At 35.8% G+C, this 19,895-nt stretch overlaps 1 protein-coding gene across 2 annotated transcripts in view; it reads right to left on the bottom strand.

Moving 5' to 3' along the window:
- SBF2 (SET binding factor 2) overlaps nt 1–19,895 on the bottom strand; it is a 489,861-nt gene that overhangs the window by 243,288 nt on the left and 226,678 nt on the right. For both annotated transcript variants that reach the window (XM_047070360.1, XM_047070361.1), the window contains exons 4-6: nt 11,593–11,715; nt 9,732–9,842; nt 7,125–7,230 (exon numbers count right to left, since the gene is read on the bottom strand). In XM_047070360.1, coding sequence (XP_046926316.1) covers nt 7,125–7,230; nt 9,732–9,842; nt 11,593–11,715 — 340 coding nt within the window. The remainder of the gene's footprint in view (nt 1–7,124; nt 7,231–9,731; nt 9,843–11,592; nt 11,716–19,895) is intronic.

Here is a 19,895-nt window from a genome sequence, read left to right on the forward strand (position 1 = left end):
GAGAAGAACCAAGGAAATGCTATCATTACATTTAGACCTTCCACAGGAAAACTGGTCAAGGCTACAAAAGAATCTTACAGTCTTATCTGCTTCCTGTCTATGCTTTATAAAATCCACCACCACCATCTCACCCCCAACCCAGGTAGTGAACTCTGATAATGGCCTTCAACAACAGTCCAACCAAAATGACTGGTGATAAGAACACGCCTTTAGACAGAATTATCAGTGCCGCATGCTCTGGAAACTACAACTCTGCACACAGCGCTTAGAAGCATCCTTCTCTCTCCTTCCCTTTCTTATCTTTTCCTTATTTTTTCCCTGAAAAATTAAATTTTGAATATGTAAGCAAAAGATAATTCAGCTGAAAATACTAGAGAGTAAAATAATGAAATCTGATCTTCAAATGACTAATAGTCATACATTCCGACACACTTAATCCATACATAGAACATCATCTAATAAAATAATGATTGCCGTTTTCTTCATGGCTAATGTATTCATTCATGTATTCAACAAATATTAATGTTTTTTGAGCCTAAGGTACTATGCCAAATACAGAGGACACACAGAATAAGAAGAAGTTCTTAAAGCTCACAGTCTTGTAAGGGAAAAACCCCTTATTAATAAGTAAGGAAAAACTATGGAGTAGAATTTCCATACCATCCCTGAAGACAATCGTGAGTCAACACATCAGCTCTGTACTGCCTACCTCTAGACTTTGTTATCTGAGAATAAAATCTCTAATGTGTTGAAGTACTATATATTTTTAAATAAAATATATACATGTAAAGAGTTAGTTTTATAAGTTTTTTAAAAATATTTTTATTGAAAGATTAAACACAAATATAGAAAACCATACAAGTAAAATGGGTGGCATAGTGAATTATCCTAAAGAATTAAGGAACACTACCTAGGCTGAGAAAGAGAACTTTGCCAGCAACCCTAAAGGCCCCTTCCCTGTGCCTCCAATCAGAATTCTCTCTCTACTGCCATAAGTAACCATTATCTTGATTTTATTCTATCAATCATTTTCCTTTTTTTCTATAGTTTCATTGCCAAAATGTGCATTCCTAGACACTATAGTTCAATCTCACTCTATTAAAAATAGGGTATGTTATAAACCTCTTTTAACCTTGAAGTTATTCCTCCATTCCTTTCCTTTCATTAAAATTTATTTGTTAAAGAACCTGGGACAGGGGCACATGGGTGGCTTGGTCAGTTAAGCATCTGACTTCGGCTCAGGTCATGATCTCACAGTCTGTAAGTTCGATCCCTGTGTTGGGCTCCGTGCTGACAGCATGGCGCCTGGAGCCTGCTTTGGATTCTGTGTCTTCCTCTCTCTCTGCTCCTCCCATGCTTGTGCTCTGTCTGTCTCTCTCAAAAATAAATAAACATTAAAAATAGTAAAAAAAAAAAAAAAAAAAGAACCTGGGACATTTGACCAATGATTTTCTGTGAACCCAGACTTTTTAAAAGTTTACTTTAATTCCAGTATAGTTAACATACAGTGTTATATCAGTTTCGGTTGTACAATACAGTGATTCAACAATACTATATATTACTCAGTGCTCATTATGATAAGTGTACTCTTAATTCCCTTCACCTATTTCACCCATCCCCCTACCTACCACCCCTCTGGTAGCCATTAGTTTGTGCTCTATAGTTAAGAGTCTGTTTCTTGGTTACTCTCTCTTTTTTTTCTTGTGCTCATTTGTTTCATTTCTTAAATTTCACATATAAGGGAAATAGTATGGTATTTGTCTTTATCTGACTTATTTTGCTTAGCATTACACTCTCTAGCTCCATCCATGTTATTATAAATGGTAAGATTCCATTCTTTTTTATGGCTGAATAATATTCCATTATATGTGTGTGTGTATATACACACACACACACACACACATTATATACATACATACATACATATATATACACACACCACATCTTCTGAGAGCCTAGATTTTGACAACTGCCATCTTTTGGTGCATTTCAATGTGTTCCCCTGTCTTCTGTATTTCCTGAAATCAGACTCAGATTAATCCCTCTGACCAAACTACAGGTAGTGTGTGTGGCAAGGCTAGATATATAATACCTGCTTTTTTCCTTCTTATAATAACACTTGTTGATTATCAGATCTTCATTTACTAAAGACTGTAAAATGATGATGTTCTGTTACTATAATTTTTTCATTTATTGATAGAATACTTTTATTTATTATTTTTATTTTTTTAAGTTTACTTATAATTTTGAAAGAGAGAGAGAGACAGAGAGAGAGAGCAGGGGAGGGGCAGAGAGAGAGAGAATCCCAATCAGGCTCTGCACTGTCAGCACAGAGCCCGATGCAGGGCTCAAACTCACAAACCATGAGATCATGATGTGAGCCAAAACCAAGAGCAGGATGCTTAACCGACTGAGCCCCCAGGTGCACCTTGATAGAATACTTTTAAAAAGACACAATTCTCCTCATCTACTATTGGGTTGTCCTGTATTATATAGTCATATAAACAAGGCAGAATAAATGCTAGATTCTTTTCCTTTATTTAAAAAACTATTTTTTTTAATGTTTATTTTTGAGAGACAGAGTGTGAGCGGGGGAGGGGCAGAGAGAGAGAGAGAAAGACACAGAATCCGAAGAGGATCCAGGATCTGAGCTGTCAGCGCAGAGCCAGACACAGGGCTCGAACTCACAAGCCGTGAGATCATGACCTGAGCCGAAGTCAGACGCTTAACCGACTGAGCCACCCAGGCGCCCCTCTTTTCCTTTACTGATAAGTTTTCAAGATAACAAATTGGTTCCATTATGTTCTAAGGTAATAATTTTTCATTTAATATTATTATGAATTCATGGATTTAAAAATATTTGCTGGGTTTCAATCAATTGCAATTACCATCATTTATGAAGCTCAAATTATACCATCAGATCAGTTGCAAGCCTCTTCAAGATGGCTTCTGAATTCTTCTGACAAGAAGTTTTTTCTTTATTGAGATATAATTCATATACCATAAACTTGCCCTTATAAAGAATACAATTCAGTGGTTTTTAGAATAGGCTTAGGTTGTAAAACCATCACCAGTCTCTAACTCAATTTCATGACCTGAAGAGAAACCCCATTCTCCTTATCAGTCACTCCACTGTCCCCTCCCCCACCAGTTCCTGGCAACCTTTAATCTACTTCCTGTCTCTATGGATTTGCCTGTTGTACACATTTCATATAAATGGGATCATACAATATAAGACCTTTTGAGTCTTGCTTCTTTCACTTCACATAACATTTTCAAGATTTGTCCATTTGTAGCACATATCAAAAATTCATTCCTTATTATGGCTCAATAATAATCCATTTATATAAATATACCAAAATTTGTTTATCCATTTATGAGTTGATGGACCTTTGGGTTGTTTCCATTTTTTTGGCTATTATGAATAATGCTGCTATGAAAATTCATGTATAAGCTCTTGTATGAATATATATTTTTAATTCACTTGTAGAATTTGATATACTTTGACATATATATGCATACCTGTAAAACCATCACCACAATCAAGATAATGAACAAAACATTCCAAAGTTTCCTCATACTTGGGGTACCTTGGTGGCTCTGTTGGTTAAGCATCCAACTTCGGCTCAGGTCATGATCTCATGGTTTGTGAGTTCAAGCCCCACGTCAGGCTCTGTGCTGACAGCTCAGAGCCTGGAGCGTGCTTCAGATTCTGTGTTTCCCTCTCTGCTCCTCCCCTGCTTGCGCTCTGTCTCTATCTCTCTCTCAAAAATAAATAAACATTAAAAAAAAAAGTTTCCTTATATCTCTTTGTAATCCTTCTTTTCTCACCCCCAAAGCAACTATTCTATTACCACAGAGACTGCATTTCTAGAACTTTATAGAAACCAAATCATACAGTATAAATTCTTTTTTGTATGACTTTTTAAATTCAGCATAATTATTTTCAGATTAATCTATGCTATACCATGTCTCAATAATTCATTATATAGCTTAGTAGTACTGCATTGTATGGATATACCAGATTATTTATGTATTATCATCACCATTAACCACTGCCACTGATCCAGACTGAGCTTGTTCCTAGTTTTTAAAATATCCATAAAAATATGGAAATGAACATTCATGTACAAATATTTTATGGACAATGTTACCATTTTCCTTAGGTAAATGGAGTAGAAGGTTTAAGAGTAGAATGGCTAGATTATTTGGTTTATTTAACTTTTTAGTAAATCAAACTGTGCTCCAATTCACATTCTCATCAGCAGTGAATTAAAGTTACAATTCCTCTACAACTTTGTCAATATTCAGGCAGCTCTCTGAAAAGTTAGACTGCTGTTTTTCCTCTTCCTCCTTCCCATGGGATATACCCCAAGTTGTGCATCTTCTCCACCTGTGACAAGCAATGATGGTACAGAAAGCTACCCTTTACTCTTCTTTGTTCTCAGTGGCATCGAAACCATGCCAATCCTGTCAGTGCTCCAAAAGAGGTAAGACAGGGACCAGTCTCACCCTCAGGCAGCCCTCCAAAAAGCTGGAAAATTGAATACATACTCTACTCTTCTCCTTCCCTCTCCCCCAAGGAGCTGCAAGCTGGGGCGTCCTCTCCCTGTGCTGAGCTGTGCAAGCTTGGGGGAGAGGCTGACAAGAAAAAGTGACGCTGCTCTCCTTACCCATTTTAACATGTCTGTTACCTTACCCATTTAACAGCTGTGTGCTCATTGCAAATTCTTAGCTAGATTGCATTTTGAACGGTACATCATTGTTAAAGCAATGTTTCTGTGGAAGGAGGACTAGGACTTCTTGTTCTAACATCTTGCTGATGCCACTCCCCAAATTCTCACTCTTGACTGTTTATCTCCTTCAATATTTAAGCATAGTTATTTTAATATGTGAATCTGGTAACTATTTTCTAGGTGCCCCTGTCTATGGTTTCTTCTGTATTTCTTTCATATAGGATTAGTCCTCTGTGTTTCTGGCTAGTTTTGGTTGAGTGTTGGGAATATTTATATATAAAATTTTACAGGTATACTTAAGGCCTAGAATGCAGTTATGTTGCTCCAGAGAGGATTTTCTTTTACTGGTACTATATAGCTATATACTGTAGTAGCATCAAGGATCACTAGAATCCATTTTAAGGAACTAAAATGATCTCAAGTTCCACTTCAGTTCCTCAAGGGACCTTATGTAGACCTTGACTCATTCCTCAGCTGTGGTCCTTTGTAGTCTCAACTCAAAGGATGACAGCTTTTTTTTTTTTTAATTTTTTTTTTCAACGTTTATTTATTTTTGGGACAGAGAGAGACAGAGCATGAACAGGGGAGGGGCAGAGAGAGAGGGAGACACAGAATCGGAAACAGGCTCCAGGCTCCGAGCCATCAGCCCAGAGCCTGACGCGGGGCTCGAACTCACGGACCGCGAGATCGTGACCTGGCTGAAGTCGGACGCTTAACCGACTGCGCCACCCAGGCGCCCCAATGCAAACTGGCGCAGCCACTCTGGAAAATAGTATGCAGATTCCTCAAAAGTGAAAAATAGAACTACCCTACAATCCAGCAATTGTATTACTAGGTTATTTACCCAAAGGACACAAAAATACAGATCTGAAGGGGTACATGTATCCCAATGTTTATAGCAGCATTATCAATAATAGCCAAACTATGGAAAGAGCCCAAGTGTCCAATGACTAATGAATGGATAAAGAAGAGGTGATATATATATACACAATGGACTACTACTCAGTCATCTAAAGGAATGAAATCTTGCCTTTTGCAATGACATGGCTAGAGCTAGAGAGTATTATGCTAAGCAAAATAAGTCAGAGAAAGACAAATGCCATGAGATTTCTCTCACGTGTGCAATTTAAGAAACGAATATATGGAAAGGGGAAAAAAAGGGATGGAAACAAACCGTAAGAGACTCTATTAAAAAAAATTTAATGTTTATTTATTTTTGAGAAAGAGACAGAGCATAAGCAGGTAAGGGGCAGAGAGAGAGGGAGACAGAATCTGAAGCAGGCTCCAGGCTCCAAGCTGTCCGCACAGAGCCAGACGCAGGGCTCAAATTCACGAGCTGAGATCATGACCTGAGTTGGACGCCCAATCAACTGAGCCACCCAGGCATCCCAAATCATAAGAGACTCTATCATTAAGAGACTTAATGATAGAGAACAAACTGAGGGTTGATGGAGGGAGGGGGGTGGGGGATGGGCTAGATGAGTGATAGGCATTAAGGTAGGCACTTGTGTTGAGCACTGGGCGTTGTATGTAAGTGATGAATCACTAAATTCTGCTCCTGAAAACAACACTACACTATATGTCAACTAACTAGAATTTAAATGAATTTTTGGAAAAAAAAATTAGGACGTCTGAGTGGCTCAGTTGGTTAAATGTCTGACTTCTGCTCAGGTCATGATCTTGCGGTTCATGAGTTCAAGCCCCCATCAGGCTCTATGCTGACAGCTTGGAGCCTGGAGCCTGCTTTGGATTCTGTGACTCCCTCTCTTTCTGCCCCTCCCCTGCTCATGCTCTGTCTGTCTGTCTGTCTGTCGGTCTGTCTCTCTCTCTCTCAAAAATAAATAATGAACATTAAAAAAAAAAGAAAAAAAATTTTGAAAAAAATTTTTATACTACTCCCTAAATGAAGTACAAGGTATCCAATGGATAGAGGGTACTTTTTCTGATGTCCTCCCCACAATTCTTCAGCCTTGCCATTGCTAGAAAATTGAAGATAAAGTCCTGATCCAGGTGATAGATTAGAAGAATGGGACTTTTAGTTCCATCTGACAAGGATTGTACAAAACTAATTCATCTAAGGAAAAGCAAACTATACTATCTATTCATTTTTGAAAGCATAAAGAAAATCTGCCTATTTTCTAAAAGTCGAATTGACTCCAGAGCAAAAGAGGCCAGGGTTAAAACTTAAAAAAAAAAAAAAAAAAAAAAGAAAGTAAAGAATGAATACCATTTAAGATTAAGACCCATAAAATTATATATTTTATATATCAGGTATTTAATCATTAGCTTTTTATTTTCTTGATTTATGTCAGGTGACATGAGTTTCAGACAAATCTTTTTTTCATAGGCTTCTACAAGAGGACACTGACAATGGGAGAAAAGACATACCCAACTGCTGGAACAGGAGAGCCACACTAGTGCCTGTGACAGGAAGACTGTCATGCAAAGGAGTCTGGATCAGCTGTCTGTCTCCTGCACCCAAGGAGAACAGCTTCTGCAGAATGGGTGAAAAACACACATACACAAACATAAATGATTTCTCTCATTTTCTTAAAACAAAAAAAATCCTTTGAAAGTTCAAATTTATTTAAAAAAATGTTTTTTGGGGGGAAGCCTGGGTGGCTCAGTTTTGTTAAGCATCTGACTTTCAACTTCGGCTCAGGTCATGATCTCGAGGTTTGTGAGTTTGAGGCCCATATGGGGCTCTGTGCTAGCAGTGCAGAGCCTGCTTGGGATTCTATCTCCCTCTCTCTCTGTCCCTTCTCCACTTGCTCTCTATCTCTCTCTCAAAATAAAATTAAAAAAAAACTTTTTGGGGGGGTGCCTGGGTGGCTCAGTCGGTTAAGCGTCCAACTTCGGCTCAGGTCATGATCTCACGGGTCCATGGGTTCAGGCCACGCATCGGGCTCTGTGCTGACAGCTCGGGGCCTGGAGCCTGCTTCGGATTCTGTGTCTCACTCTCTCTCTGCCCCTCCCCCACTTGTGCTCTGTCTCTCTTTCTCTCTCTCTCTCTCTCTCTCAAAAATAAAAAATATGGGGCACCTGGGTGGCTCAGTTGGTTGAGTGCCCGACTTCGGCTCAGGTCATGATCTCACAGTTCCTGAGTTTGAGCCCCACATCGGGCTCTGTGCTGACACTCTGCCCTTCCCCCACTTGTGCTCTGTCTCTCTCTGTCTCTCAAAAATGAATAAACGTTAAACATTTTTTTTAAATAAAATAAAAAATGTAAAAAAAAACAACTTTTTTTTGAAGTCCAAATTTAGAGTAATGATGAGCCTATAAGATCCAATTAATAGATGCAAGAGTAATGATGAAACCAAAAATATTCAAATTACATTGTACCCAAATGAATATGGTATGAGAAAATTCAGTAATTAGAAAGCTGAAATTTAATAACAATGGAGAAACAAAAATTAGTGACAATCATACTTAACTAAAAAATAAGAAAATATTAAAGTCAACATTTTTATGCCAATTATATGTCAATAAAACTTGGAAAACAAAAAATATGTAACATGAAACACATATGTAATATTTTAAAACGTCTAGCAGCCACAATAAAAAGTTTTTTAAATTAAAAAATAAATTAACATAATAAAGTCAAAATAAATCCCACATGAGAAAGTTCCATAAAATAATTCCACAGCTTTAAAGTTTAGGTTCATTTGTAACCAAACTTACATCTTCTATTCTGCCTTTGTAGTAAGGGAAGAAGAATGAGGGAGGAGGGAATAGGAGGAAGACAAGAGGATAAAAACTTAAGAGTAACAGGACACCAGGTAAGACCAAAGAGTTAAAAGAGAAAGAACTGAGGGTTGATGGGGGGGTGGGAGAGAGAGGAAAGTGGGTGATGAGCATCGAGGAGGGCACCTGTTGGGATGAGCACTGGGTGTTGTATGGAAACAAATTTGATAATAAATTTTGTATTAAAAAAAAGACAAAGGGCAAGGGAAAAAAAAATGTCAGTTTCATAGCAAGTATCATCTCTGTCAGACTGAGGAGGATAAACAATGTAATTTTTAGAGGGCTGTCCTCTTCCACAACATTACACAAGAATAAGCAAAATAAGTGAAGGAAGTCTTTTTTTTTTTTTTTTTAACTATGGTGCCCTGGAAACATTGAGGCATAAAAGCTCAGGTTCTTATTTTTCGACCGCAGAGATGAAAATTAAAATCTTTTTTTTTTTTTTCAACGTTTTATTTTTTTGGGGACAGAGAGAGACAAAGCATGAACGGGGGAGGGGCAGAGAGAGAGGGAGACACAGAATCGGAAACAGGCTCCAGGCTCTGAGCCATCAGCCCAGAGCCCGACGCGGGGCTCGAACTCACGGACCGCGAGATCGTGACCTGGCTGAAGTCGGACGCTTAACCGACTGCGCCACCCAGGCGCCCCCCGAAAATTAAAATCTTAAGACAAACAAGATGACTACTCTGAGAAATTTTTATGTCAGTAAAAGAATTTAATGTCCTCATATGAGGCTCAAATATGACAAAAACCTTGGGAAATTTTAAGGGATAGCTTATACTTTCCGGAAAAGATCTGTGATTTTGGATGGTCATCAACATTAATATTTCTAAAGGTAGTTTAGAGTTTTTCTAATTTTTATCACTAAAAAACATTTTGATATAAGTTAATGAAATGAGCCATAGCTGTATAGAGGAGTAATAAAGGTAGAAAGGAGACGTTTTAAATGTTCAGCTTAAAACGAATATTTCCAAGAAAACGTAAACTAGAGTTCAAGTTACACAAAATATGACTTCTAATTATGCTATGTGAAAGGTGAGCCCTGTGTTAAAACTAACCTTATGACCTAAGAAGAGAATGGAATCTTGGGTCTCTAGAAGGCAGACCATAGGGACAATGCTTAACTAAGATCTTCTTTAAAATGAAAATATTTAAGGAATTCCATTTTTTTCTGTTCTTCAAAAATTAAATTAACTGGAGCAGAGGAGAAGAGGAACAGGCCCTCTTCATCTCCCTTTTTATTCTATTTACCTGAGACCCTCCAGCCGCTGGGACAAGGCACGCACACAGGTTTGCAATGAGACTTTCCAAGGAGACATTCAAACTATCCACATATACAGTGTAGATCAAACCTAGGCAAGCCTACAAAGAGAAGATGAAAGAAGAGATTACTTTTTCATGGAAAAAATAAGCATTAAAAAATAAATTGCTGTGACATCTGCTCTTAAGGAAATTTCTTTTTGAAGCCAGTAAAGTATATTCCACAGTGACCATGGAATAAGTTTTAAGCAGCAAATGTTATTAAGTTTATTAAATTTTCCTCCTTGACCAGAAGCTCTAAATGAGCTTTTGCGATGAGTTTATAAAAAGCAGAACCATAATTTGTAAAACAGGTGTTTGTGCTGATATAAACACTCTAGCAAATTTGTAGGGCTTAAAACTGTTGTGGTCTCAGCCTACTTTGCAAAAAGTCAAACTTCAAGATAAAAATTTCAAAATGTTATTGCTTTGTGATTCTTATAAATTCAGAATATTTGTTCTACAGAAAAAAATTTTGTAAATTATCAGAGGTTAGCAAAATAGAGACAAGATATAATTAACACTGTAAGCTCAGAAGAAGGTAGGTGGTAAAATGGAAGATAAAATGCAATCTTTATGAATCTTTCAGTTTATTAAAATTTGTGACTATGAAAAATTAGTAGGGATGACTGAGTGGTTTGGTCGGTTAAGCGTCCAACTTCAGCTCAGGTCATTATTGTGGTCCATGAGTTTGAGCCCCGCATCGAACTCTGTGCTGACAGCTCAGAGCCTGGAGCCTGCTTCAGAATCTGTGACTCTCTCTCTGCCCCTCCCCTACTTGTACTCTGTATTTGTCTCTCTCTTTCCCAAAAATAAACATTAAAAAAAAAAGAAAAATTAGTATTTGTTAGAAGTTACCCATTGTCATTGAAATCTTGACACTAAGTTAATTCTTCTAGAATATATATAATCTCAAGAATATGGAAAAGTTTTCCAGAAATTATGTATTAATTTCCCAAGTCCTTCAGAAATTTTAAGGTATATTTTTAAATTTTTAAAAACCTTTATTTATTTTTGAGAGAGACCGTGCGAATAGGGGAGAAACAGAGAGAGACACACACAGAACCCAAAGCAGGCTCGAGGCCCTGAGCTGTCAGCACAGTACCTGGCGTGGGGCTCGAACTCACGAACCGTGAAATCATACCTGAGCCAAAGTCGGACACTTAACTGACTGAGCCACCCAGGCGCCACAGAAATTTTAAGGTATATTTTATATATTTTCCAAAGACATCTGTGATTTCGGACAATAATCAACATTACTATTACTAAAGGTAGCAACTGAAATAAGAAAAGTAAGCCCTCTTCTTTCAAAGCTTAAATGTATAAAAATTTTTTTTTGCATTTAAAAATTCTAAGTGTCTCAAAGAGACAATATCTGGAAGTAAACAATATTTTAAAGCTATGTTGGAGACAAAAACTGTTTGAGATTTAGATATTCAATCTATTTACTGAGCCTGGTCTCCTCAAAAGAAGGTAAATAAAAACACAAAGTTGTTATACTGCTAATACATTTTAAATTTGCTACAGGCAATCAAATGATTTCTTTTAGATTCATAAATTTTGGAGTCAGTAGCCATGGGATCTATTTAAAAACAAACACTACATCCTTATAAGTTTAAATAGTTACATTAATCTAGGTATGTATTTCATCCTACATGAATACATTTTTTTCTATTAACACTACATTTATTTTATTGATGAACCTCTAAATCAATTCAAAGATATTTTAAATACAAAATCTTGTTACCATGATTCACTCAAAGCAGATTCACACAATAATACAAATCAATAATGACAACTATGAGTTCTTTACCCTAAAAATTTCTGGATAATCTAATCTGGATACCAACACCAGGCTTTTGGGAGCAAATACTTCTGCGGGCTGAATTAAACCAGACGCTTCCACTTCACCTTCAATCTCTTCCTTCTTTGTTCCCTAGAAAAAGATGCACTGAAATGAACAGACAGAATTTCTAGATTTATAATTCACAAAAGATAGACATATCACACATTTTCATGTAATTTACAAAATCTAAAATTATTTATAAAATATAATTTATAATATAATTTACAAAACTCAAACTAAAAATAAAGATACATACTTTGACAGGAATCTAAGAAGCAAGTAAGTAGACAAAGAAATTATAAAGGAAGCCATGCTTATTTCAATTTTGAAAAGCTCGTTATGCTCCAGATATATACCACAACTTTATGTGAGCATTTGGTTTCTATGTGAGATCGGGAATCAAAGGTAAAGAAGACACATTAACATTATTTTAGATAGTGACCCAAACAACTAAAAATGATACTCACTTAAATGGAGAGTCAGTTTTTAAGAAAAGATCTATTTTAGAAGGCACTAATTTTCATTCTTGTTTTTCTACTTGTACCAATCTTTCAAACAAAAGTGATGCTCATTTAGGATTCTAAGGCTTACAGAATGCTCAGTGCTCTTAGAAGTGAAACCCAATCAGCTCTAAATTCCTTCTGCTCATAAGCAACAATGTTGATTTTTTTGAGAAGAGAAAATATCTTTCTACACAAAACTAAGTTTCAGAATGTACTTACTGCCATGGAAATGTACACTTAATAATGGTTAAAATGGCAAATCTATGTCATGTACATTTTAGCACAATAAAAACATCTATAATAAAAAAAATACCCTACATTACAATGACTAAAAATACTGGTTAATGAAATAAACTTTGAAAACTTTTGTTCTCATTATGTGTCAACAAGTATTTCCTGTGCACCTACTGTTCCATTATACTATATGATGCACTATAAAACTTATAAATAAAATTAAAAAAAAGACAAGGTAGTAAAGCATTCAGATCGATTTCTAGATGATATTCTAAGATGCCAGGACATTTTCCCTAACTAGAATGTTCTTTCTTTTCCATTAATCAAATTTGCAGCTCAAAAATCTGTCTTCCTTCCTGAAGCCTTTCCTTTACTTATTTTTCTTTTAATGCTTAGCACAGTTCACCGATATATCACACATCCTCCAACTCATTTCTCCCACCAACCTCTCCCCAAAATGCCAAATCCAATTGCCTGCTTGACCTGTCCACTTAGATGACTAACAGGTATCTTAAACATGTCCAAACCATAGCTCCAATCTTTCTCCTCAAACTCCATTCCTCCTACAGTATTGAGTCTCAGTTAATGGAAATCCTACCTGTCCATTTGGCAAATCAAAACTCTGGATTCCTCTCCCTTCATGCCCCATATCCAAACTGTCAGCAAATCCTGAATGCTCACCACCTCCACTCCTACCACAGTATTATGAGCCACCATCATTGCTTGTCTGGATTATTTTAACAATCTCCTTCAGTCTCTCCTATTCCTCCTTAGCCCCAGTTTGCTTCCTTGTTGCTCTTCAAACATGCTGGGCATGCTCCCAACTAAGGCTCTTAAGCACTGTCTGTTATTCCTTTTCCTGAAATACTCTTCCCACAGATACTCTAATGATGAATTCCCTCATCTCCATTAGGTCTTCGTTCAAGTGACTTCTCATCTGTTAAGCCTTTGCTGGCACCCTAATTAAAATCCCAATTCACTAACATTCTCTATTTTCTTTCCTTGCTTTATTTTTCTCCTTGGCACTTGTAACCATCCAACATATTAACCTATTTCACTTATCTTGTTGTTGTTTTTTTTTATTTTTAATGTTTATTTTTGAGAGACAGTGCAAGTGCGAGTGGGGAATGGGCAGAGAGAGGGAGACACAGAATCCGAAGTAGGCTCCAGGCTCTGAGCCCGAAGTGGGGCTTGAACACACAAACTGTGAGATCATGACCTGAGCCAAAGTTGGATGCTTAACCGACTGAGCCACTCAGGTGCCCCACGCTTATCTTGTTTTTTGTTTGTCTGTCTCCTCCACTAAAATATGCTTAATGAAGCCCAGGATTTCTGTCTTGTTCACTAGTAATTTCCCAGTTCCTAAAACAAGAGCTGGGCACATGGTTGAGACTTTATTAATTTTTGTTCACTGCATACATGCAGGAATGAATTTTCTTGGAATAACTTTCTGGCTAGTTCACCAAGGAAAGTCTCTCCCCCGCCCCCCTCACTTATAGAGGCCAAAAACTATATTTTCTATCTCCGTTGGAGCTCGTATATTTTCTAGTACAGTGAAATATAATCAAGTATTAGATGTCTATGGAATGCACATATCCAAAGGGAACTATCTGTTTACTTTTTATATGTGTCATAAGGTCCCTATGCTCTTGAAAGATTTTCATCTGTTATAAAGCAAAAGCTAAAAGGTTGGCTGGTTTCTAAAATCCTTAGAAATAATAAAAATGTGATGAATATGAATTTACCAAATATTTCCACACATAATGAATCATATTCTTCATGGATTACTAACAAATTTGAAATGACAAAAGAACGACTAAAATTCCTCAAAAAGATAAAGCTATCCATTTTATGAGATTGTGATAAATGCCCTAGAGTACCATTAGAAGTCAGCTTGACTAAGTAGATAACCATTTCAAATAAATAACCATTAACCTACTTTGACCAAAACACAAAATAGAATGCATTGGTCTTTTCTTAAAGCTATTCTTTAACTAAACATTCACTAAATGGAATAGTTATTAACAAAAAAAGAAAAAAAAAGCGCCAGTATAGTGTAAATCTGTATTAAGTAAAAACAATTCCATTTTTATTTATATCACTTTTTATTACAGAGGTTGGCTTTTACTTCATAACTGTATTATAAATCATAAGATGTTGTTATTCTTAATTCTAACAGCTCTCCTATAAGCATACAATGTCACAAGTTTAGAAAAAATTCATACTCCACTTTTCAAAGCAAAATGCAGTACTATGGTTAAAAAAAATTTTTTTTAATATACTAAAAAGACTAAATTGCACACTTTAAAAGGATGGATTTTATGGCATGGTAATTAGATCTCAACTCAAAAAGTAATGCAGGGTATTGAGGAGGGCACCTTTTGGGATGAGCACTGGGTGTTGTATGGAAATCAATTTGACAATAAACTTCATATATTGAAAAATAAAAAAAAAAGAAATGTCAAAAAAAGTAATGCAAAATACTAAGGGCAATTAACATCCATATTATGTAATAATTTTATCTTTTTAATCAGAGATTTTGCAATATATTAAGACTTTCTGATTTCTGGTTGAAGTAAATAAGCACCAAATTCTAATTTTAGTTTGGTTATACTTTTTGCTTATAGATTACCTGGCAATATTTACCTGAGAATATATATCTAGTATATCTTATGTCATCATTAAGATATACTTTAGAATAAAAACAACAACAAAAACCCAAAACCCAAAAGTGAAATTATATACAAACTTTACTCCTTATAATATTTTTTAATAAAAGATGAATCCCAAGGAAATAAAATATGATGAAGCTCTACTACTTATGATCATAACTTTGAGTTTACTATAATACACTGATATACTATCCCTCTTAGTGATTTTATACTATAATAATACACCAGGTTTTCATGCTTAATTTCAAAGACTGTTTTGTGTGTGTGTGTGTGTGTGTGTGTGTGTGTTTGTGTTTCTTAAATCTAGCTTTCATCATCCTTTTAAAATACTGAATTCTCCAAATCTCTGTTGGAAGACTGGAATTATTAATATTTATTGCTTAATTGTTTTTATTAAGTCAAATTATGAAATATTAAAATTCTTATTAAAATACTTCATTATAATTAATAAACAACGTTTCTACAAAAAAAGAGAATATAATGTCACAAGTTTAGAGAAAATTCATACTCCTCTTTTCAAAGCAAAATGTAGTACTAAAAATGTAGTACTAAAAAAATTTAAACCCCAAAACTGCTGGTTAAAATAAGGTTTGTTCCAAGACACAGTAATGTGGTGGTTTTGATAAAATTTTTCTATAAATAATTTATCATTTAAGGGAATACTGTTTATTCATTACAGCAGCTAGAATATCTTTTGTGTAACAATTACGTATTTCACATGCTGAAAAGATGTGAGAAATCTAAAAATAAGCAGGAAATTTAAAACATAGGCTATGAATGTAACAGATGTTATAATAATGCTTTGAAATTTTATATTTTATAGTAGAAAACATTTTCACATATTTTATCTCACTGAACAGTACTTGCAAGCCTTTTTCTAACCTAAGATTATTCCTAATTCTAGTAGATGCCATTAAAGATACAAATTTATCTTAAACACTAAGTTTACTGAATTGTCTCACAATGACTTGCAGGGTCACCTTATCTCTTATACACACCATAAGCACATGCTACAACTTGCCCACTTATAGATTTTTTTCCTACTTATTTTTACCATGGACTACATGTGCCAGTGGGATTCCCAGCTTCTACGTAATTTACATTCTATGTAGGTCACAGTCTCTGTGCTTCAATAACATGGGATAAATTAGTACTTACCATATCAATTTTCCCCAACAGCACTATTGCTTTTTAAATGTATCCTGAGACAAAAATGCTAAAAATTATTTGATTGCTGATTTTATGGGATGACTCCATACTCAAAATATTTAGGAAGTTCATCTTTTCACTCAGGTTGAATATGTCAGCCTCATCTTTGTGCACTCTTGATGCTTGATTCCTGTCTCTTCTACCTTGAAAAGACTTGTATCCAATATCCAAAATGTGCCAAGCTCATTTTCAACAATAGTATTTCACACTAAAACTCTTCCTACAGTATTTCTTTAAATATTCTGTTTAAAAAAGGATAAAAGGAGGAGCACCTAGGTGGCTCAGTCAGTTAAGCATCCAACTCTTGATTTCGGCGCTGGTCATTAGATCAAGACCAACAACTGGTTCTGCAATGACAGCGCAGAGCCTACTTGGGATTCTCTCACTCATTCTCTCTCTCTCTCTCTCTCTCTCCCTCCCTCCCTCCCTCCCTCCCTCTCTCTTTCTCTCCCCTGCTCACTCTCACCCTCTCTCTCTCAAAATAAATAAACTTTAAAAAAGTAGTATACAGTGTATTTGAGTGTGTGTGTGTGTGCGTATTTTGTGTTAAATACATTTACATTTTTAATATGGAGGAGAAAAGGCCTGGAAGGTTATATACCAAAAGACTAGCATTTGTCTTAGCATTTGTCTCTGGGTCATGGGATTACGGTTTTCACATGCCATATAAAAATATGTGTATATCCAGAGAAAAATAATTTGCTAAAATGTTTACTCTTGCATTATCTTTATAACAAAAAGTTTAAAGTTTTAAAAAGTAAATAGTAATGTATCAGTATGTGTTTATTATTAAACATTTATGGGGCGCCTGGGTGGCACAGTCGGTTAAGCGTCCGACTTCAGCCAGGTCACGATCTTGCGGTCCGTGAGTTCAAGCCCCGCGTCGGGCTCTGTGCTGACTGCTCAGAGCCTGGAGCCTGTTTCCGATTCTGTGTCTCCCTCTCTCTCTGCCCCTCCCCCGTTCATGCTCTGTCTCTCTCTGTCCCAAAAAATAAATAAACGTTGAAAAAAAAAATTAAAAAACAAAACAAAACAAAACAAAAAAACATTTACTAAGTGGCTGGACACATAGCATGTGTCACAGAAGGATAAGGTGTGGTTCTTTGTGTCAGGAAATTTATAATCTAGCTTAAGTGCTAAAACCAACACAGGTGAAATAACAGTAATAAGTGCAAAACAAAATTGTAACATTTTGAAGTTCATATTTACAGTGTTGAGAAACTCTGAGAAGGGAAATCAGTGAGGTCCACAACAGTGAGCTGGAATTTAATAAATAGGACAGTCAGAGAGAAAGGGAAAGGGAAAAGAAGAAATCCAACAATGAGACAAGTCAAAGCATCCAAAGAAAATGCCTTAGAAAAAGGCAGTATTCTGGGGTGGCTGGGCAGCTCAGTCGATTAAGCGTCTGACTTCGGCTCAGGTCATGATCTCGCAGTTTGTGAGTTCAAGCTCCGTGTCGGGCTCTGTGCTGACAGCTCAGAGCCTGGAGCTTGCTTCAGATTCTGTGTCTGCCCCTCCCATGCTCATGCTTTCTCTCTCTCAATAATAAATAAATGTTAAAAAAAAAAAAGGCAGTATACTATGTACATACCAGCTTGAATTGTAGTATTTATCTATCCTGCCTATTTCATTTTCCTAATTTTAGTTCTTATATAACCTTTAAAAATATGAGCTAACCACTAGATTTTTAAGCTAGGCATACTTAACTAAAATTCATTTCCTATGTTCACACTATTAGTTGGTAACATAATTTATAATATACTTTTTAATATAAGAAACATGAGAATGATAATTTATTGAAGTTTTACTTTTTGGCATCTTTTATTTCAGTAATTCTTATTGCATATCTTCTTTAAAACACCTTTTACCCGGGGTGCCTGGGTGGCGCAGTCGGTTAAGCGTCCGACTTCAGCCAGGTCACGATCTCGCAGTCCGTGAGTTCGAGCCCCACGACAGGCTCTGGGCTGATGGCTCAGAGCCTGGAGCCTGTTTCCGATTCTGTGTCTCCCTCTCTCTCTGCCCCTCCCCTGTTCATGCTCTGTCTCTCTCTGTCCCAAAAATAAATAAACGTTGAAAAAAAAAATTTAAAACACCTTTTACCCTCCAGTTAATATATAGTGAATAAATCACAGTTAATAAATTAATCATCATAAACTGAAGAATATGGTCACTGGCACTGAAATATGTTCATCTTTTATCCCCAAGACATAATTAACTCAAATCAACTGTTAGATAGTACTCAAGAATTCTCTGGTGTATCTTATAAAATGACTAAGAACATCTAGGACTGACTTAAAATATCAACATTATGAGAAATACTATTAAGCTAAACCTTATCTCTGAAGAAAATGAGATAATGAGTACAAACTTCTGTATGAAGTGGGGAAACTACAGATAAGCTTCTTGTTTGTTTCCTTTCTGATAGGTTAACCAACTCAAAATTACGTTCTCATAAATTCAAGAAAATTATTTTGTGAACCACCAAAGTCAATGGTTCTTTTCAAAGTCCTTTCCCACTATGTGAAAATTGACGAAAAATATTAGAAATGATAAAATATCATTTTTAGATGAAAAATTATATTAATATTATTTGGTGAGTTATATGATCATAGAAATTAAGCTTATAATTTCTTAGGTTAAATAAAATGTACTTCCCTGGAATCCCTAATTTAGAAGTTTATATGCTGAGCACAAAGACTCAAGATTTCAGCTTTATTTTCTCAAAGAACACATGTTGAAACCTTAATGATCATGTAACATGGCATACTGAAACATTCCATAAAGATATAGGACATATGGTTATATTCAACACAGTGGTCTAAAAAGTATGCCTTATTCAGATGACTAAGAATAGTATCCTGTGGATCATAATTTGGGTAGAAACTTTGTATCTACTATGAGAAAAATTAAAATGTATCTTTGAAATCAGATGTGCCTGGAGCGCTTGGGTGGCTTAGTCAGTTAAGCATCTGACTTCGGCTCAGGTCATGATCTCACAGTTCATTGGTTCAAGCCCTGCATCAGGCTCTGTGCTGACAGCTCAGAGCCTGAAGCCTGCTTCAGATTCTGTGTCTCCCTCTCTTTCTGCCTCTCCCCCACTTGCACTCTGTCTCTCAAAAATAAATAAACATTAAAAAAATTTAATATAAAAAATAAAATAAAATCAGATGTAGTTATTAATATGATAGAATAATAAAAACACTATAGTACTAGAAGGTATCTACTTTATTTTACAAACAAGCAATCTCATGCCCAGAGACATGAAATTACTTGCCATGATCATACAGCTCATTAAAGGTATAATGAGAATTAATAAGTCAAGTCTTATAACTCTTGGGCTAGTTTTCTCTTTCCAATGTCTTGTACTCATATACAACCTTTAAAAGAAATAGGTGCTAGTTTAAAGAAACTGTTTAGAACAGATGACACACAAAAAGTTAAACTGTAAATCTGGAAAGACGTTCACACTATTTTCCATTAAGTATATTTGCATGTAATAATCCTTATGTTAAACTGAAATAGCAATAACAGTTCTTGCTGTAGCCTCTCCTAGTGTAAAACTGTCAAAATTTAAGAAAAGGGATTTAATGTTGAAGGACTTTAGGAGCCTGTTCTCAAAAGCTTCTCCTGTTGTTTTAATGTCTCATACTAT

The sequence above is a fragment of the Lynx rufus genome, unplaced genomic scaffold (assembly GCF_022079265.1).
Source record: "Lynx rufus isolate CCGP_SWC_20201006 ecotype Redwood Valley unplaced genomic scaffold, mLynRuf1.p SCAF_9, whole genome shotgun sequence".
NCBI classification, from domain to species: Eukaryota; Metazoa; Chordata; class Mammalia; order Carnivora; family Felidae; genus Lynx; species Lynx rufus.